This window comes from Manis pentadactyla, chromosome 11, assembly GCF_030020395.1.
Source record: "Manis pentadactyla isolate mManPen7 chromosome 11, mManPen7.hap1, whole genome shotgun sequence".
Taxonomy (NCBI): Eukaryota; Metazoa; Chordata; class Mammalia; order Pholidota; family Manidae; genus Manis; species Manis pentadactyla.
The window spans coordinates 3770057-3790635 of record NC_080029.1 but is presented as its reverse complement, the minus strand read 5'-3'; the positions used below and the strand labels follow the sequence as shown (position 1 = coordinate 3790635).

Below are 20579 nucleotides of genomic sequence, written 5' to 3'. Positions count from 1 at the left end.
CGAAACCCGGCCCTGTCCTGCCCCCGCCGGCCTGCGCTGGTGTGAAGCACCCCGGGGCCGCCCCGGCCCGTCCTCACCCGCAGCGCAGCCCCGCAGTGTGCGTGGCTTCCCTTTGAACTAACAAGTTCCCCACAGGCCGTTTACATAATGGGGGTCCCGGCTGGGCACGCGGCTGCAGTCAGAACAGGACGCCGTGTTTCCTAGGTGCAGTGTCGCCCTTCCTTTGCACCCAGCTCGTCCCCGGCCCACCCCCTGCGCCCTGAAGGTCTGTCCGCCGCTGTGCCAGCCCTCGGGACCCTGAGCCGTGCCCGCGGGAGGCCCAGGCGCATCACCGGGACGCCGCTTCCTGCGGCTGGAACCCTCCCATTTGTTCCAATGACCCTTCAGTCGGACCCTTTAGTGGGCGCAGACCCCCGCGTCTGGTGTGCAGCTGCCGGGGCTGTGGTCGGACCCTTCGCAGACGCCCCCTCCAGCAGAGCGCTGCACCCCGGGTTCGGACGGACGCCGGCAGCGGGGCCGTGGCGCGGGAGTGGCGCCCAGCTTCCGAGGGCAGAGGCGTTTCCTGCTTGGTGTCCCTGTCCCTTGTCATCCCCAGTGTGTTCAGCACTCGAGTTTCCCACCCCGGGCCGATACCAGGCTCGGGCCTAGGACGCAGGCGGCGTGGGCCTGGGGTGCACCCGCGGGGGGAGCGAGCTGGCTGCTGGGGACCCGGTGGGGTGCATGAAGCCCTAGGGGATGCACTGGGGTGTCGGGGAGGAAGCAGGCAGGGCGGCCCCAGTGGTGAGGAAGCAGCCTCTGCCTTCGCGGAGACTGGGCGAAACCCTGGGGATTTTAGAGTTCGAAGACGCCAACCCGTGCTGAAACTCGGCCAAAACCTAAGGCAGGTTAGGGACGGACAGTGGGATGTGAGTGTGGGAGGCAGACGCGGGTTGGTGCTTGTGGGATGGAGGGGGCTGAATGAAGTACAGGTGCTCACGGTGGAAGTCCTCCGACTTCTCTCTGTGTTTGAAAAGTGTAAAGATAAAATGTTGAGGAAAATTGTGAGCAGACCCATGCTTTCTGCCCTCCACACTTCCACACGTCCGCACTTCAAGGAGTCTCTGGTGGCAGTGAGCGGAGCCCCGGGATGGCTTTCACAAGTAGATAATGCTTGTCATGTGGCCGCATGGCTTTCCTCCTAAAAACATTGTTTTTTCTTCAGAGGATTTTAGTCTTTCCAAACATTATTTCAGTGTCTAACTAATTCTAAATGACAATTGCCTTTTCTAGGTTTATTTATGAAACAGAGCATCACAATGGCATAGCAGAATTACTGGAAATATTGGGGAGGTAAGTCGTCTGCATTATGGGGAGATAATGTCCATAGATGGAATTCATAGCAGGATGAGCCTGTTTGTGGAGGCCACCCACACCCTCAGCCAAAGCAAGCAACTTAAACCGTTCTCCAAAAAAGTAAGATCTCACTTAATTGAAAATGCTCTTGGATTGTAAGTCACCAAATGGCAGACCTCCCATTAGCATGGGTGCTCACGTACTTGTTCATACACCTCAGTAGCATTACTGTGGAAACACTATTTCAATTTTATTTCCTCAAGAGCAACGTTAAAAATAGTCACATTAAGAAGATTTATATTTGACCCTCAGAAGAATAAATCATTTATTATACTTTGGGGTAGTGAGTAAATGCTACTATTTCAAGTTGCTTTGATTTTATAAATTATTCACATGTATACTTACAATAAATGTTTCAAAAATTTCATCTTAATCCAAGTCTTGCTTACCAATATTTTTTAAAATCCGATGACCTGCAGATGTTCTGTCCGACTTCCTCACCCACTGTTTCCCAAGCAGTGTCCCTCAGCATCCCGAAGCAGAAAAAGCTCGGAGGTGCGTTTTCTCCAGCACCTCCCTTGGGATTCAGGGCGTGAAGGGGTCTGAGGGACCCTGCAGGAAGAGTCTGGTGTATTCCTGTTTCATCTAGTGATTCCCAAATCTATGAGCACAGGAAGCTTTTCTCAAGGAATACTGTCATCTGGTCCATCTGTGATCCAGTAGTTCTGAGAAAAACTATCCTTGCTGTTTTAGGTATAATTTGAAAAAAGTGTTAGTCCTGATGGAGAATTCTACTTAAACTAGTTTTGCCACACTCAGCAGGTGTCCCTCTCTGAGTAGAGCGTAGTGAGCGGTCAAGTGGGTGGCCTTCCTAGTTGTGCCACCTTACTTAACCACTCTTTGCCTCTGTTTCCTAATCCATGAAATGGGAAGATAGTCATATTCACCCCCTGGGTTTACAGGGCTGGGGGTCCATGTGAAGCATTCCGCACTGCCTGCCGCATCACACACAGGGCCTCTGTGCCCTCCCTGTCCTAGGAGTGAGAGTCTGTCCTTCCCAAAGAGATGTGTGATCCTGAGGGTCCTCCCCACACATGAGTGAGCACAGCAGCAATGTTTAAGACTAACCCCTCAGCTCTCTCACAGGCCCCGAGCTGCATGAATGATGGAGGACCACTTTTGAAATCATTTTAACTGCTGCTGTTGCTCTCAGTAACATTAATCTGGTCTTGCCTGATTTATAAAACCAAGTAGATAAACTATTTGATATCAGAGACAAAAACTTTGGTTTGCAGGTCAACAGTAGGACCCCTTTCTTTGAAGAAGGGAATAGCCTTCTTGCTGATGTTAACTGGTACCCGTGCCACGCACTCGGACTCTGTTTTGCCTCCATTACACTAAAGAGCCCAGGTTTCCACAGGAAAGAGTGAATTCTTAGAGAAAGGTGAAGGCTGAGGGAATGTGCTGGGTGTGGGCGACACTTGGAGCACAGGAACCCCCTGAGCTGCCCCATCTTCCCGGCCTGCCCAAGGAAGGAAGTTTTAGCTGTAGGGATGCCCGCTGTTCTGGGTAATGGCCTGTAAACCCAGAACTTTAAAATTATGCTGTAGTTGCACAGATGAAAATGACTATGCTTCCTTGTAGGTGTTTAATTTTCTTTTTAATTTCCTCTGATGTCCTCTTCTTTTCTGAATCATATATTCTGCTTGCTGGTTTTCATGCTGAAAACAAAACTAAGGAGAAAAGCAGAAAGATTTATTTAAATCAAGAATTTGTATACATTCAAATTTTGGGTAAATTGTGTTTCACAGTATAATTAATGGATTTGCCTTACCACTGAAAGAAGAGCACAAGATTTTCTTACTGAAGGTGTTACTACCTTTGCACAAAGTGAAGTCTCTGAGCGTCTACCATCCACAGGTAAGGGGGGGGCCCCTTTAGCACAGTGGTCTCCCCTTGAACGTTGTTGAAGTCGAGATACTGAATCCCAGCCTTAGAAGGGAGTGTTTTCATCCCTTTATCACATTATTGATTTAGATTCTAGTGACCACTGAAAGGTCAAGGGGGTAAAGGGATTGTTTTTTAAGGAAGTCAAAAAAGTCGCAGGAATGGAGAATTCAAAATCCACTCTAAGCATAGAAAAGGGAGCAGCCAACTCGAGGGACAGAGTCAAGGACGCCTCCCCCAAGGAAGGTTTTCTACAGCACAATTTGAATCTCTCATACTTTAAAGAAAAAGCCTAGTGTGGTCAATGAAATGACCTATGAGAAAGTTGGTTTTTTTTTTAAAAAGCTATGGGTTATGACAACTAGAGGTTACTAACTGCTTAGTTGTCTCCATTTACCGGGAGATTCAGTTTTTCCTTCACTCTTATTCTAAGTTCTGTGTAGCCAGAGCTTAAGCTGCGCTGATTATGACACCTGAAGATTTGGGGGAGGTTCGGTGTCAGCTGCAGGCACTGCAGGCTCACAGGCAGAGCTGGTCACAGGGCCTGGCACCGCGGAGGCCTGTATGAATTGAAAGATGCAGCCACCCCCTTCCACAGGGCCTCACCGTGTGAGTTTGCAGCATGGGATAAATTACAGAAAACTGTCTCCGGATGAATTTAATGACATCGACTTCCAGGGAAATAGTTTGCTTAGAGTTTTTCTCTAATTCTGTTACCTGGTGATATATTTCCTTCCATCTGGGTGGAAAGTTGTTTTACCCTGTCAGTTGTTCTAGAGAAGCGATTAATAGTTCAGAGATTTAAGACAGAACCAGAGTTTAATTTAGTTTCCCCCAGCTATTAGATTACTTGTTCATTACACAAATCCAAAAAGATCATAAGAAAAATCACCATCAAAACTGAACTGACTTGTTGATGTTGGTCTGAAAGACTGTTTCCCGATTTTTTTGAGCTTTCTGATGTGCCCTCCAATGTAGATCAGGGCGAATGACCTTTTGTGTATCAGTCCAGGTGTCCCTCCCTGCAAGTCCCACTCACAGCCTCCCGCAGGGCCTGTTGAGGGGAGTCCACACCCGCCCAGCTGGGGGGCACACCCAAGGGGCAGCACCTGATCATATCAGGCCCTGTATCCCCGGAGGATGGTGCTTAACAGTGATACTAGAAGAAGCACAGAGCATTTCCATCGAAATGGGATGTTAATCCTTTTTCTCCTTTTGCTTTTTAGCTGGCATACTGTGTCGTGCAGTTTTTAGAAAAGGACAGCACCCTCACTGAACCAGTAAGTGAGCTCTCTGCTCAGGCCTCAATCCCGTTAACTGCACGCCTTGTCATGGGATGCGTGTAGTCACAACATGAGTATTGCAAAACGTCGACTTTGCCAATAGCTGTGCAGACAGCTTTTTCACCTCAAGTTACAGTACTCATCAACTGACTGATTTCATCCCTGTGTTAGGGTTTTCAGAGTGTAGCACTTTTAATGACAAGTTCCCGTACTGCGGTGCGTTTATGTGATAACATTGCCAACCTGTGCCTCACCCACGCGGCCCCTTTAAACACAGGGCATTGAGTGCTAGTGGCTGCTGGGTCGTATGCAGTTTAACGTGTTCCATCCTTGGTTTGACAACATACATTACTGACTTCATCTGAGGAACCTTGGTAAAGACAATGTCTGTCGTGCTGATGAGGTTTGATGCCTGGGAAATTCTTTCCAGGTCAGGTTGTGACTATTTTATTACATCATGACTGAACGTCAAGTTGCTACCATTCGGCTTTTAGATTTCTAGATTTCTTGGCATTTTACCTTTATTAAAAAGAAAAGGAGCTATTGTAGCCCCTAGACTAACAAAGTTGGGCCTGTCGGGTGTTGGTTTAAGCATTTGAATGCATTTTTTTAACAGCTGTATTGAGCTATAATTCTCATACCACACAATTCACCCACTGAAATGTACAGTTCAATTGTTTTTGGTATATTATGCTATTAATTTGTTGATTGTGGTAAAATGCAGATAACATGAAATTTGCCATTTTAAATGTACAATTCAGTGGCTTTAATTTCATCATAGACTTGTGCAGCTGTCAACATTGTTTCTAAAACTTTGTTAGCATCCCAAACAGAGACTGCCCGCATCACGGTGATTCCCACCCCCACCCACCATCTACTGCCTGTCTCCACTAATTGAACTCCTCTAGGACCCCACATAAGTGGAATCTTACAGTGTTTGTCCTTCTGTGTCTGGCTGGCTTCATGTGGAATCATGTCCTCGGGGTTCATCCACGGTAGCATGAGTCAGAACTTCATTCCTTACTGTGGCTGAATATAATCCATTTGATGAATATACCACCTTTTGTCTATCCTCCTGTCAGTGACACTTGACTTGTTCCCACCTTTTGGCTGTTGTAAATGGTGCAGCTGAGGACACAGGTGTGCAAAATACCTCTCTGCCACCGTACTCTCAATGTATTTGGGTATAGGCCTAGAACTGGAATTGCTGGATCACACAGTAACTCTTATGTTTAGCTTTTTGAGGATCCTCCACAGTGTTTTCCACAGCAGCTGTACCTTTGCACATTCCCACCACCAAGGCACAAGGCTTCCAGGTGTCCACGTCCTCGGCAACACTTGCCATCTTCCATTTTCCTGATTGTAGCTGCTAACCTAGTAAGTGTGAGTGGGATCTCCTGCAGCTTTTTGACTTGCATTTCCATAATGACTAAAGACGTTGGGCTTTTCGTGTGCCTGCCGGCCATTCGTGTATCTTCTTTGGACGAAGGTCCTTAAATCCATTGTCTAGTTTTTAATTGGGTTGTTTTTTTACTGTTGAGTAACAAAGTAAGAACTATTAGGTGCCAGTTTAAATGCTTTAATTTCCTGTTAAAAACTACTATTGGACAGTGAAATAAGCCAGGAGGAGAAAGACAAGTACCAAATGATTTCACTCATATGTGGAGTATAAGAAAAAAGGAAAACTGAAGGAACAAAACAGCAGCAGAATCACAGAACCCAAGAAGGGACTAACAGTTACCAAAGGGAAAGGGATTGCGGAGGGTGGGAGGGAAGGAAGGGATAAGGGCGGGAAAAAGAAAGGGGAGGGATAAGGGCCTTACGGTTAGCATGTATAGTGCATGGGGGGCACGGGGAGGGCTGTACAACACAGAGAAGACAAGTAGTGATTTTACAGCATCTTACTACGCTGATGGACAGTGACTGTGAAGGGGTGTGGGGGGGGGGACTTGGTGAAGGGGGGAACCTAGTAAACATAATGTCTTACATGTAATTGTAGATTAATGATCCCAAAATAATAATTAAAAAAAAACTATATTGGAGTAGGAAGGGTAAACATGGTACCCCTGAGTCTTGTCCATGCCTTAGTCAACCACAGTTTTCTTGAGCAATGACAGTTCCCACCATGTAAACGCATGAGAATTCTTCATACTGTGTCCCTCAGTTAACTGACTTCTGATCTCTGCTGTATTTTAAGCTTCTAAATTCTGTGTGTGGTCTCCCTATCTAACCCACAAAATCAGCAAAGCCCTTGACCACGTCCCCCAGCTGCCACCTCAGGCACTGGGGTGCCCCTGCTTCAGGGTGGCCCAAACCTGTGCCTGCCTCCCTGGGGTCCCCTCATGCCTCTGCCTCAGCTCTGCCTGAGGCTCTGGAAGCCCCCAAGAAAATGTGCCAAATCTTATCACATACAAAGTGTTTACTCCAATTTAAAAAGAGGACGTGTTACTTTTATTCTTAACTAAACCGAAGGCATGTTCAGGCAGGGAAAGAAAACTAAGGCAGCATTGAGAGTAAAAAATCCTTCTTTGGTATAATTTCTCTGCTGGTGGCACATCCTAAATTCCTCTGTCTGCATTTGGAGGTCTTGTAAATGTCTTTGATCCCCACTGATAAGGCTAACTCCGCGGGGTGAGGGCCCTCAGTGTCAGCTGAGTGAGGGAAGGCGGGATGGGCTGGCTCCCATGGGCGCCGCAGGCAGAAAACCCCGACTCGCAGGGGCACAGAGACATTCACATGCCCAGTCCCCAGTGTCTCCACCTAGGATCTCTTCATTTCTTAGTTTCCTGCAGCCCAGATAATAGTATTCTTCAACTATAGAAAGATATAATTTTCTGCACATCAAAAATGTTCAGACCCTTCCTGTGCATACAGTAAAACAACAAATTTGACTGGATCTATACTGTCGGAACTCAACCAAGAATTAGGAGAAGTGCAAGTTGCAGTGCTCCAAAATCGTGCGACTATAGACTATCTACTGTTAAAAGAACACATGGGCTGTGAACAGTTCCCAGGAATGTGTTGTTTTAATTTGTCTGATTTCTCTCAGACTGTTCAAGTTCAGTTGGACAATATCCACCATATCATAGATAAGTTTTCACAAATGCCTAGGGTGCCTAACTGGTTTTCTTGGTTTCACTGGAGATGGCTGGTAATTGTAGGTCTGCTTTGGTTATGTAGCTGTATTCCTATTATGTTAATGTGTGTGCGCAATCTAATTAGTAGTTTAAAACCTATACATGCTTATGTTACTCTACAAGAAGATATGTCAAAGAAATAATCAATCTTCCCATGTTTTCTTCCGCCTGCTACTTCTATAGCTTTTCTTCTTCCTTCCTAATTACAACCCTTAAGTAGAATTCGTGCCTCAAATCGAATTTACCGAGTATCATAATTCCTCCAAGTGCTAAAGATACCTCAAGACAAATGCTGGGCATAGAAGCCACAGGGCATAAATCTGCAAAGAAGTAAAAAGCTAACCTTTTCAAACAATAAGGCTTCTCTCTCACTTACCAACTTTATATCTCCCTGTATGGCCCCGGAAGATGACTGGTTAGCCAGAGACGGGTAAGATTCCTCAAGGGAGGAACAACCTAAGACAGGCACAGTCGCAGGGGGGCCATCAGGTGAGGAATTGGGGACCAACAGAGGTGAGGCTTAGAACCTCACCCCCCCTGTTTTGAGAGAAATCTTCTGCATCTGTGGATGTTTTGTTGCCCTTGTCTAGCTTGGATTAATACTTACTCTATAGGCACAGACCTGATCATCTACATTTGCCCTCTTACTGCACTAAATTATGTTTTCTACCTTTACCTTGCATCCACCTACCACTTAAGCATTTTATTTAAAAATAATAATAATAATAATAAGGGAGAAATGTGGGATTCACATATAAATCATGTATAAAAATCAAACGAATAATCATATCTGACTTGATTGTTTATAGTTCATGATGCGTGATCAAAACCGAAAGTTTCTGTGATGACTGCCCTTGCACTGTTCACCATGTAAGAACTTATTCACTATGTAAGACCTTGTTCTCCATGTAAGAACTTGTTTGTTATGCTTCAGAAGATTGGACACTGTTGAGATATAGGCTTGGGGTTGATTAATGACTGTGCATTGAGTCCCCTATACAGAATTTTATTGTTGTTAACAACCATTTGGTCAATAAATATGAGAGATGCCCTCTCAAAAAAAAAAAAAAAAATGTTCAGACCCTTACCTCAGTAATTGCTTCCTGTGAAATTCACATATTACAAGAATACAAAGGCCATTTGTCCTCAGCACTGCAAGATTGTCGACGATGCGGTGAAAGCATAGGCTCCAGTGAGGGTCCCCATGCCCTGGGCAGCACGCAGCCTGCACCTGAGGCACCCTGAAGTCCGTGCATGGCCGAGGCCAGGATTTCAAAGCACCATCTGTTAAATGACAGTTACTGCTCTCATTTATAATCTGTAATTAATACTTTTCATTTGCAAACTCCATACAGTGCTCAAAAGCTGTGTGGGCACACAGAACGCACACAGTACTGCTGTGAGGAGAACAGAAGCCCCCAGACTGCACACAGAAGGAAGATCACTTTCCCTCTGGCCTGCTGTCTTTAAGCTAATCAGGTTTTACTACGAGGCCTGGTGGGCCTGATGGGGACTCTCCTTCGCCGTTATGCCAGGACAGGAGAGGTGGCTCCCCAGGACACGGGGCTTGCCCGCCCTTCCCAGCCCTCTCCAGAGAGCGGGCAGCCCCCCGGGCCTCCAGAGGAGAGCTCAGTCCTGACGCGCGCCCGGCAGCAGGCAGTCGTGGCCGCCCCAGGTTAGCCTTCCCAGAGCAGGAGCCCTGCTGGCCGAGTACTCGCCACTCAGAACCAGTTGGCTATTGATCGTAGGCCGTTCCAAATAGTGTGAAGAGTGAGTGCGATGTGTGATCAGACTCTAAAAATAATAACTTTTACAGAGGCACTGAATAGCTAAATGAGTTGTGTTTTATATTTTTCCTAATAAAATTCCATTCCAAATGACAACAACAAATAGTGGATTTGTGAAGTGGTTGCATCTGCTGTCTTCTTAATAGTTGTTCTAATACAGAATATTTAGCAGGTACTTGATAAATGTCTAAGTGATTTTGAGCAAAAAGGAGGGAAGGTCATTAAATGATGCAATTTCTAAAATAGTTCCTTTTAAAGACAGTTGTGTTATAAATTTTTATGTCAGACTTCAAAGCTAGGAGGACTTTCTTTTTTGTATTTTTGGAGTTTTATATAAACTATAACATCATAAAAGATTATCTGGGAACCTGACTGCCAGAAGCATCAAAACTGATCATTCTAATAGATGCCATCAAAGCTCACCTTATTTTTAGCCACAGTAACAAACAGGCTGGCCTGCTAAGTGCTGAGCTGGTGTGGCCTGCAGAGCGGGAGATGACAGGGAGCGGAAGCCACCAGTCAGCCTGGGAGAACTGACACCAGCAGCAGTCACAGAAACGGCTGTGACAATGCTGAGCAGCTGCTTTAACGTAGCAGGCTCAGGTGTACAGCCGCATGTGCGCATGTCTTCACCTGGACTTACATATGCGTATTTGGACCACTGTACTATTTTAGACTCGAGATAGCTACACTCTAGAAATACTATTAATCTGCACTGAGTCAAATCTGTTATTTTGGGTGGATAATCTTTATGGTATTAATAAATCTGGAAACTACAGGAATATGATAAAAGTTACCCACAGAAACTCTTTCTACCTGACTTGGATGTAACAGCCATCACCCAAAAATCAGAAAGCTGTTGCCATCCCACTGGATGGGCCTTGCGGGGAGTGGGCCGGGGCAGGCCACACAAACGCTCTCAGGAGGGTCCTGGCTAAGGCCACACGACCAGGCTTCCTGCACGCATGCAGGCAGTTTGTGGATTTAGTAAAGTTCTCATGGCAGCCCCAGGAAGTGGGGACTGTTCTGCCCCTGGTCTCCAGTGAGAGGTCGAGGCACAAAGGGGTAGTGACCCACCCAAGCTCACACACCCAGAGCGGCAGAACAGGCTGAGCCCAGGTGCCGCCACAGCCCCCTGTGGCATGGGCTGATGACCTCAGCTTATTTCATGTCTCCCTTTTTGATATGTTTTAGCACAACTGAAAGCACTGTGTATGCACACATAACGTGTATGTTTGTGTATAAATATATAGGAATGGTCAATTAATTTGAGAAAGAAATGATTGTCCATATGTGTATATGTTGCCACCAGGGTCAGGACTGACCACTTCTTCCCTAAAACGTGTATGTGAATTCATTTGCTCTGTGTTTCTCCATTGGTCTTTTTCTCTCCAAACTTTCCTAACTGCCTATTTTTTTCTTTTTTTTTTTTTTAAGGAACCAACTTTTACTGAAATGGTGGTTAATCAGAGAGTGGGTCCCATAAATTAAAAGTGTGATTCTTAAGTATATAAATTTATTTTCTATTTCTCTAACCATAAAAAATCCATGTACTAATTTACTGACTCACTGTTCCTTCTGCAAGGAAAAAGGCACCTTAGTTTATTGCTTTACAACAGGGACACCTTCGTGTGAAAACCTCTTCAGTCACAGATGTCGGGGCCTGTGGGCTTCACACTGCGTGTCTTCTTCTTTTAGGTGGTGATGGCACTTCTCAAATACTGGCCAAAGACTCACAGTCCAAAAGAAGTAATGTTCTTAAATGAACTAGAAGAAATTCTAGATGTAATTGAACCGTCAGAATTCGTGAAGATCATGGAGCCCCTCTTCCGGCAGTTGGCCAAGTGTGTCTCCAGCCCCCACTTCCAGGTGCGCGGGCCGGGTGGGGAGTGCCTCCTGCGCCCGGGGAGCACCAGGATTCAGCGGGGGCTGGTCATGGTTAGCTTGTCGTGTGACTTGAGGGTAAACTTCAAGGTTTTAGTTTAAATGTACTTCAAAATAAGATGCTGAGACTTTAATTCTACAAAATAGACCACAGCATCTTGTCCCCGTCACTGAAAACATTTCTCAGTGAGAATAAACCTTTGGCTCTGGAATTCTCCTTCCATAGCTCTTGTTTCTGACGTACACAAATCCGTCTCCCATTCTTACCATCCTGGTTCTGTCACCGCCACGTTCCTGTCTGACCGGGCACCTCGGTCAGGCTGCCTCCTGCTTGCTCTAACCAGTTTCCTCCTTAAGCCCTTTAAGCCTCTCTCCGAGTGTCCCACGGGCTCTATCCGGCCTCCATTTCACTCCTTGGGGACCCCATCCTTCTATGTCATGAGGGGTATTTATTGTGAACTCACAAGCAAGGCAAAAATCTAGGCACAGTATGAGCAAAACCTCTGTCTTGAGGGAGTTGGTGACCCAGCAAAGGCGGATGATATATGGGCACAGCCCCCATGACCCATGCACATGTTGCCAACGATTTCAGACCTGGCCCACTGGGCCCGCGTGGCTGCCGGGCCTGCTCCAGGCCAGGGCCTCAGACCCCCTTCCCAGCCCGGCTGCTCTCCCTGCTCCCTCGCTGTCAGTCCTCAGCCCGCCACCTGCTGTCCTCGCATGCCCTCCTCCCGAGGTGCACCACCACCCAGTTTAAAACTGAAGCCACATGTCCCACACACACACGCCAGCACCCCCCATTCCTGCCGCTGCTCATCACATGACTCACCACTTGAAATGAATGTATCTCCTCCCCACTGTTAGGGAAGCTCCAGGAATGCAAGGGTCTCCGCTCACCTTCTCCACTGCTGGCTTCTCAGCGCCACGCGGCACTGCCCAGGTGCTGAGGCCAACTGGCCACGTGGGTGGCAGGCGGTGGGTGGGCTCCTGTGGCTTGTGTGTCCTCAGCGTTTGGCGCAGAGCCTGGTGTAGATGTTCATTGAGTAAATGGAGAAACGAGGGGCAATGTTCCTGATGGGCCGGAAGTCATTGGCCTCTTTTGCTGAAGGCTGTTCAGGGTCACAGTCTGAAGTATTCTGAATCTGTGAGATGCTTTTCTAATCAGTGTACTTCATTATCCTTTTCACGGTGTAGAAGGAAGGATATTCGCCGAGTATTTTTGATGGCGATCCAACGACGCTGCGCATCCCTGTCTTGCAGGTAGCAGAGCGGGCCCTGTATTACTGGAATAATGAGTACATCATGAGTCTGATCAGCGACAATGCGGCCAAGATTCTGCCCATCATGTTTCCATCTTTGTACCGAAACTCCAAGACCCACTGGAACAAGTAAGAAAGCGCCGAGCAGCCCTGGGTCCAGGCGTTTCTAAATTTTGAATTTTTTGGTGATACTTAGAGTGAAATAGGATGGAAATCCAAGTCTGAAATATCAGTTAAAAAAAGAAATGGTTTCTTTGTGGACTTAAGCAGCAGTGTGGGTGTGTCTGGGGCCCCCTATTTGCCACCTCACCATTCCAGAGGAAGTCGGGGCCTGGGGGCTCACACTGCTGCCCTTGCCTCAGCAGCGGCCAGAGGAGCCCAAGGTGGCCGCTGGGCTCGGGGGCCACTCGCCCCTGGGGGCTCGAGTCCCACTCCCTGGTGAGACCCTCTGTGACCACAGGCTGCCCTGCCGAGCTCCCTGGAGCGCAGGGCCGAGAGGCGGCACCCCGCCTGCTCCGCTCCCTTCACAGGGGCGCGGGGCTCCAGGTACTCCGGGCCAGAGAGCCGCAGAACACGTGCTGTTCACAGGGTGTGGGTGTCAGAGGCCCATGCACCCCGCCCTCGCCCACTTCTTCCCTTGGTAAGGCCCTCAAACGGGAGGTGACGCATGGTGCTGGCTCGGGTTCGCAGGCGGGAGCGGCCCTGGCTCAGGCCCCCGTACCCCCTGCTGTCCCGGCTCCACCGTCTTGCTCCAGGCCACCCCTCACTCTCAGCCGCGGTTTTCTCATCTGATAGAGAAAATGTTGGCACCCACCTTAGTGTTTTGTGATGACCCATCCAGGAGAGAATGTCGATGTACATAAAGCATCTTGCTTTGCAGTTGCCTTGACTGTGTTGTGAATGTTAACATGGAGGTAATACAAGGTCCCTGGCACCCAACAGGCTTCAGGAAGCGTTGGGGCCAGTGCCACCACAGCAGGGCGCACAGTGGGGCTGACAGTAGGAGCAGCGGCTGTGGCTGGTACACAGGCTCAGGCCTGCCTTCCGTGTGTAGCACCCGTTCTTTTACTGAGCTCAGCAGGTGAAGTGAAGGCCCCGGGGCTTCGCCATGGTTCTGCGGGTAGTTTAGGACGACACGGACATCAGCAGTGATGGCTGACTGAGAACTCCTGACGGCCACAGAAAAGAAATGTTCCTTTCAGTAAACATATTAAATGTGATTGGGGTTTTATTACAGAGTGACTTAAAAAGTAGCTGTGATTTAGGAGTCAGGTTTTCTGTTGTTCACAGCTCTGCGGTTCAACCAGGCTCTGCTAGGCAGCTTCTCTGCCGTCTCCCTGGGGACCCTGTCATGGCTGCAGCTGGGGAGCCGGCAGGACCAGGCTCTTGGGCTCCACAGGGACGTGGGGCTGCCAGGCCTCCCTCCCTCCCTCCCACACATGTCAGAGCCTAGGAGCCAAGTTGGATTGAGCTGTTCTGTGGTAATTTTATTTTCTACCTTCCAAAGCTCTTCTTTGGCATTGTTAAAATTAATTTTTCTGTCCTCAATAGGATTGGAAGGAAACTGATACTTACAGGAAATAAAATGTTTGTTACTGCCTTCCATATAATGAAGTTTGTCTTAATTTGTTCATGTTTCAACATTTTCCATTCAGTTATGTAAGGTGGCTTTTAGTTGCTGCTGTCCAGGACTATAAACTGCGAGGCCTCGGGTGCTAAGTGAAACTCCGCAGTCTGTGGCTGACTCGAAGGAAACAAATGAATGAATCAAAAATACAGGCTTTTAATTTTAAAGTTTAGATTTATAAGATAGAGGACTGTTGAAACAGCCTAAGTTTGGAGAGGAAACAGAGTGGCCGAGGAGGGGAGGGAGACAGATAAAAAAGTAAGCATTCTGGGTCTGATCACGAAGTTTTCTTTACAGGACAATACATGGCTTGATCTACAATGCGCTGAAACTCTTCATGGAGATGAACCAGAAGCTGTTTGATGATTGCACCCAACAGTTCAAAGCAGAGAAGCTGAAGTAAGTGCCTCTTCCAGAAGTTACTCTGTCAGGGGTTTTCTTCTTACTCCTGAATAAACCTCTCCCATTGGTTTGTCCTAAAACACTCCTCTTCACTTAGAAGCAAAGTCACTTTCATGCTTGAAAACAAATTAAAACCTTGTTCTGACAACTTATGTTTAAAGAACATGTGTTTGAAGTTAGCTGTTCTGTATTGCTACTAATTTAATCATGTCTGCAAAAAGTGTGTGTAGTCAGGAATTTAATTCTCAGAATTTTTGCTTTTCTCAGGGGACAGTTAGAGGCTGTGAAATGTCATAATTTTTCATATTTATAGGCAGGAGTTTGAATTGTGTCCAGTAAGATAGACGAGAGAGCAAGAATCTTCATCTCAATGTAGTCTTACTGTTCTAATTGAACGTGGGCACTCTCTGGAGCCCACCCGTGAGCTTCACAAACAGGGCCCCACTGCCATGCTCGGAGGACTTCAGAGCCCACATCTGTCCAGGGATGGTCTCGGTGACAAGGCACTCTGTCCCCAGGCAGCGCTAGTAATAATGTGATTAGTTAGGAAAAGGAAATGTATTTTCAGAGTCAAGCTTGGGCAGATTTTATTCTTTGCTTGTGTCTTAAAGCCAGTTGAAGTGGATAAACTTTGAATGAATGTAATTCAAATTAGAGAATATATGTAACCTGCTGTCATGCCCATTCTTCAGTCAATGTGTAAGTGTTTCCCTGTGTGCCAAGCCAGTTCCAAGTTCTGGCAACGAGGCAGTGAATAAAACAGACAAAAGCCCTCGCCTCGTGGCATTTATAGCCTGGGCGGTGTGGAAAAAGAAAGCACAATGCAGACGAGTAAGTTGTAGTGTGGTGGTAAATAGCAGGATGGGTCAGGGGGACAGGCAGATGGTTTCTTTAAACCAGATCTGCAAGCTCCCCAGCCATTCTAACCTCAGAGCTGAACGTGGTGTCCAATGTGAGGTATGTGACCACCGGGCCTCCGATGCAAGTCCTCCGCTCATAGCGTACCTCAGTTTTCTGACTGGACCTCGAGGGAGGTGTGGCACGTTTTCTGGATTTTTTTTTTAAAAGCCAAGCCCAGAAGAAGTGACCTGCTGAAGGTCATGTGACTCAGCGGTGGCATCAGCTGGGACCTGAGCCCCCCGGCTCTGAAGACTCTTTCTCCCCGTGTCGCCGGTGTAGGTGCTCCCTGCCTGGCTCCTTCACACCACGTGTAATCTCACTGTTCGTGGGTACATAAGCGTCTCGTCAAAAAAATTGTGTAGGTCCTGTGAAGAAGCCGCTAAACAGGGAAGGACGGAGACATAAGATGCACTTCTTTAAGTGTTTTTATGAACATAAATTCTTAGACATGTTAAAATTTTAGCTTTTTCTTTTTCTTTTCTTCTAAGTTTTGGTTGTTTTTTCCATTTCGTTTTTCATGTTGTGCGCATCGTGATCACCACTGTGAAGCATGTGGAATGAGACCAGAAAGTAACAGAAGAGTGGGTGGCCATGCTGCAGGCCATATCAGGGCTCTCCCCTTTCACTTTTTCTTAGGAAAACTTTTTATTTTTCTCAGGCCTAGAAAATTGATTTGTCTCGCTAATACCAATGACATTTTACTGTTTTTCAGAGAGAAGCTAAAAATGAAAGAACGAGAAGAAGCGTGGGTTAAAATAGAAAATCTAGCCAAAGCAAACCCCCAGGTACTCAAAAGGAGAGTCGCGTGAGAATGTCAATGGTGTTGTTTGAATGTTTTTATAAGACAGGAGTGTGGGAGGGGGGCCCGAACCCACTAACATGGCATATGAAATACCTGCAATACAACTACTTTTCAGCTTTTGTACAAGGACTTATTTTGCCCCACAAAGTTTTTACCACAGAATTGACCTTTCTTTCCTCTGCTTTTTAAGATATGAACCTTACAAACATACTGTAGTAAAAAGAAAACCAAGGTACCGTCTCTGTTTTGGGCCAATGTGGTAGATGCTGTAACTCAAAGGATATTTCCCTTCCTTCCAATATCAAGTAATTCTAAAAGAAAAGAAATTAGATTTAAAATCTATTATGTGTGAAGTTGATGTCCTCATCCTAAATTAGGTTTCTATAAGCTGAGCCTTTTATCATGAAAAACTGACTGAAAAAAATTCTGCCGTGTTAGCAGCTTGTCCCCCCTCCTGTCCTAACGAGGCGGACCCAGTGCCCTGGCCGGTGGCACGAACACCGCCTCGTCCTCTGGAGCTGCCGCGTCCCGCGAGGCGTTACCTGGCTGATTCCCAGGCTGCAGGGGGGTTTGCGTTGGGGCCGTTTGTTGCTATAGGTGGCCCGTGCGCCGTCTTGCGGACCTTCCCTCTGGTCTGTGTGCCTGTCTGCCAGCTGCTCACCAAGAGTCGCCTGTGTGAATCTTTGCCACACAAACCTGCAGGCTGCCCTCAACTCCACAGAAAAGAGAAGATTTTACTCTATGAGAACTACTTAGCTACCCCCGAAATCCTAGAAGGTTCAATAAAGTAGACTAGATTATAAGCAGTCTATCTCCTTTTGTAAGAAGTATAGATAAATAATTATTATCTAAGTTTATATGTAGGTTTTCACATCTCTGGCATGTAATTTTAAAAAAGATACATGAGTATGAAGTTGAAAGTATATATTTTTCCTGTATAATCACATAATGATTTGTGTTCCCTTTGATCAAACCAGTCAAAAATATAAACCATAGAAAAACTGATGTTCTTAAGTGACTGTCCTTGACTCCACCTAAAATAAGTAACCAGCATTTTTCTGACAGTATTTATTCCATGTTTGTACATAGGAATGCTTTTTAAGATTACTGTGAAACTGTGCAGCCCTTAATTTAGGTGGACAACCACAGGTCTCTAAAGAATAGAATTTGTGTTGAAAGTGAAGTTAAATACTGACATTTGTTTTAAAACACTGTAAAACCATAAATCTGGGGAAGTTTTGGTGCCGGGGCCTGCGTGTTGGCCCCACGCAAAGGGCAGGCAGGTTCCCCTTTAGGATGTCCAGGGACCCTGTCACACATGCACCCAGAATCAACACCTGAGAAAAACACAGAAAATTCATCCAAATCAAAGGGTCTGGTTTTATGTTACCTGGAATATAGAAATAACTTCATGAAAAGGTGCATAAAGCTTTACTTAAAAATGCAGAAGAGCTGAGAGGATTCAAGATGTCGGTCTGAGAGGTGAGACACAGAACTCCTCCCAAAACCACAAATAGTACAAACATATAGTTAATTAATACAACTAATCCTAAAACAGCAACAAGAAAGAAGGCTGAACCAGACTGCATACGGACTTCATGAACAGAGCAGACCTCACGAAACAGGGTAACATAGAAAGCCTTGATCCGGCGGGACCCAGGCCCTTCCCCCGCCCCAGCTCACCGGCGGGAGGAAGAGAAACGGAGCAGGGAGTGGGGGGAAGCCTAGAACTGCTGAACACCCAGCCCTGGAGGTCTGCTTTGGGAGCAGAAACCTACACTGTGTGGTGCTCTGGACACTGGGGAGCTCGGACAGGTGGAGTGCTTGAGAGACTGGGACTCTGGCTGTTTGTGGACGAGGGGATCCACACTGTGTCAGAGGAAAGGCAGGCAGTCTGAGAGGCTTCCTAGCAGCAAGGGGCAGGGTTTGCACGGGGCTTGCTCTGTGGGGGAAGGGAGAGCAGAACAAGGTTGTCTGGGCGGGCTCTGCCCAGCTGGTTGGGAACTTTGAGGAGCTTCAAGTGCTCCATCCCCCTGGCTGCCTACTCAGCTCCGAGGCCCCCCACCGTGACACTCAGCCTGCTGCACCTCCCTCCTGGCCTGACAGCACCAGTTTGCAAATCGGCAGTCACTGTACTGGTGTCAGGCCAGCCACAGGGAGGCCCTGCCTACAACAGCTAGAGACGCACAGCGCAGAGGCTTACACCTGTGTGCTCGGCCCACTGGCTCTGACACTGGAGTCAGGCACCGCAGATGGGAATTAGGAAACAGATCTTTCCTCCCCCCAGGCACCAGCTCCGCTCCCCTACAACCCCCAACCTCACTCTAGGGGCTGAGCAGCTCCAGAGACTGGAGCTTCTGGGCACTAGAGGGCACCACACAGAAATATGAAACATCAAAAGAACATGGTTCAGGCCAAAATCTCACAAAGCCCAGAAAAAGGACCAAATGAAACTGAACTCACCAATCTTCCTGAAAGAGAGTTCAAAATAAAAATTATAAGCATGCTATGGAGGTACAGAAAAATATTCAAGAACTCAGGAATGAATTTAAGTCGGAGATTCAATCATTAAGAAATTCCATATATGAAATCAAACATACAATAGAGGGATTTAAAAGCAGATTAGATGGTAGTACAAGAGATGGTACATGGAATAGAAATGAGAGAAGAGGAATACAAAGAAGCTGAAGCACAGAGAGAAAAGAGAATCTCCAAGAATGAAAGAATATTGAGAGAACTGTGTGACCAATCCAAACAGAACAATATTTGCATTATAGGTGCACCAGAAGAAGAAGACAGAGAAAAATGGATAGAAAGTGTCATTGAGGAGGTAATTGCTGAAAACTTCCCCAATCTGGGGAAGGAGATGGTCTCTCAAGCCGTGGAGGTGCACAGATCCCCCAACAGAAGGTGCCCAAGGAAGACAAGATCAAGACATGTAATAATTAAAGTGGCAAAGATCAAGGATAAAGACAGACTTTTTAAAGCAGCTAGAGAGAGAAAAAAGATCACATACAAAGGAAAACCCATCAGGCTATTGTTAAGACTTCTCAACAGAAACCTCACAGGCCAGAAGGGAGTGGCATGATGTATTTAATGCAATGAAGCAGAAGGGCCTGGAACCAAGAATACTCTACCTGGCAAGATTATCATTTAAATTTGAAGGAGAGATTAAGCAATTTTCAGATAAGCAAAAGCTGAGATAATTTACTTCCCACAAACCACCTGTACAGTGCATTTCAGAGATACTCCTATAGATGGAAGTGTTCCTAAGGCTAAATAGATGTCACTCAAGGGATAGACAAAGAGTACAGAATATAATTCATAACATAGAATGGAGGAGGAAGAAAAAGGAAGAAGAAGAAAAAAAAGAACCTTTAAGGTAGTGTTTGTAATGGCATACTAAGTGAGTTAAATTAGAGTGTTAGATAGTAAGGGAATTACCCTTGAACCTTTGGTAACCACGAATCTAAAGCCTGCAATGTCACTAAGTACATACCTATCGATAACCACCCTAAATGTAAAGACTGAATGCACCAATCAAAAGACATAGAGTCACTGAATGGATAAAAAAACAAGACCCATCTATTTGCTGCCTACAAGAGACTCACTTCAAACCCAAAGATATACATAGACTGAAAGTAAATGGATGGAAAAAGATATTTCATGCAACTAATAGTGAGGAAAAAGCAGGAGTTGCAGTACTTGTGTCAGACAAAATAGACTTCAAAACAAAGAAAGTAACAAGAGACAAAGGACATTACATAATGATAAAGGGATCAGTCCAACAAGAGGATATAACTATTATAAATATCTATGCACCCAAGACAGGATCATCTACATATGTGAAACAAATACTAACAGAATTAAAGGGGGAAATAGAATGCAATGCATTCATTTTAGGAGGCATTAACACACCAATCACTCCAAACGACAGATCAACCAGACAGAAAATTAGTAAAGAGAGGCACTGAACAACATATTAGAACAGATGGACCTAACAGACATCTACAGAACACTCCATCCAAGAGAAACAGGGTACACATTCTTCTCAAGTGCACATGGAACATTTTCAAGAATAAATCATACTAGGCAACAAAAAGAACCTCAGTAAATTCAAAAATATTGAAATTGTACCAACCAGCTTCTCAGATCAAAAGGTATGAAACTAGAAATAAACTGCCAAGAAAAAAAAAATGAAAAAGCCCACAAACACATG

The 20579-nt window shown here is 46.2% G+C and overlaps 1 protein-coding gene across 7 annotated transcripts in view; it reads left to right on the top strand.

Annotated features, from left to right (window-relative positions):
* PPP2R5C (protein phosphatase 2 regulatory subunit B'gamma) overlaps positions 1-20579 on the top strand; it is a 123420-nt gene that overhangs the window by 87925 nt on the left and 14916 nt on the right. For 4 of the 7 annotated variants that reach the window (XM_036882446.2, XM_036882443.2, XM_036882447.2 and 1 more), the window contains 7 exons: positions 1270-1329; positions 3144-3252; positions 4506-4559; positions 11185-11355; positions 12631-12758; positions 14554-14655; positions 16271-16343. In XM_036882446.2, coding sequence (XP_036738341.2) covers positions 1270-1329; positions 3144-3252; positions 4506-4559; positions 11185-11355; positions 12631-12758; positions 14554-14655; positions 16271-16343 — 697 coding nt within the window. Of the gene's footprint in view, positions 1-1269; positions 1330-3143; positions 3253-4505; positions 4560-11184; positions 11356-12630; positions 12759-14553; positions 14656-16270; positions 16344-16798; positions 17164-20579 lie in introns of those variants that run through there. The other 3 variants (XM_036882441.2, XM_057488138.1, XM_036882442.2) reach the window with 2 other exon arrangements.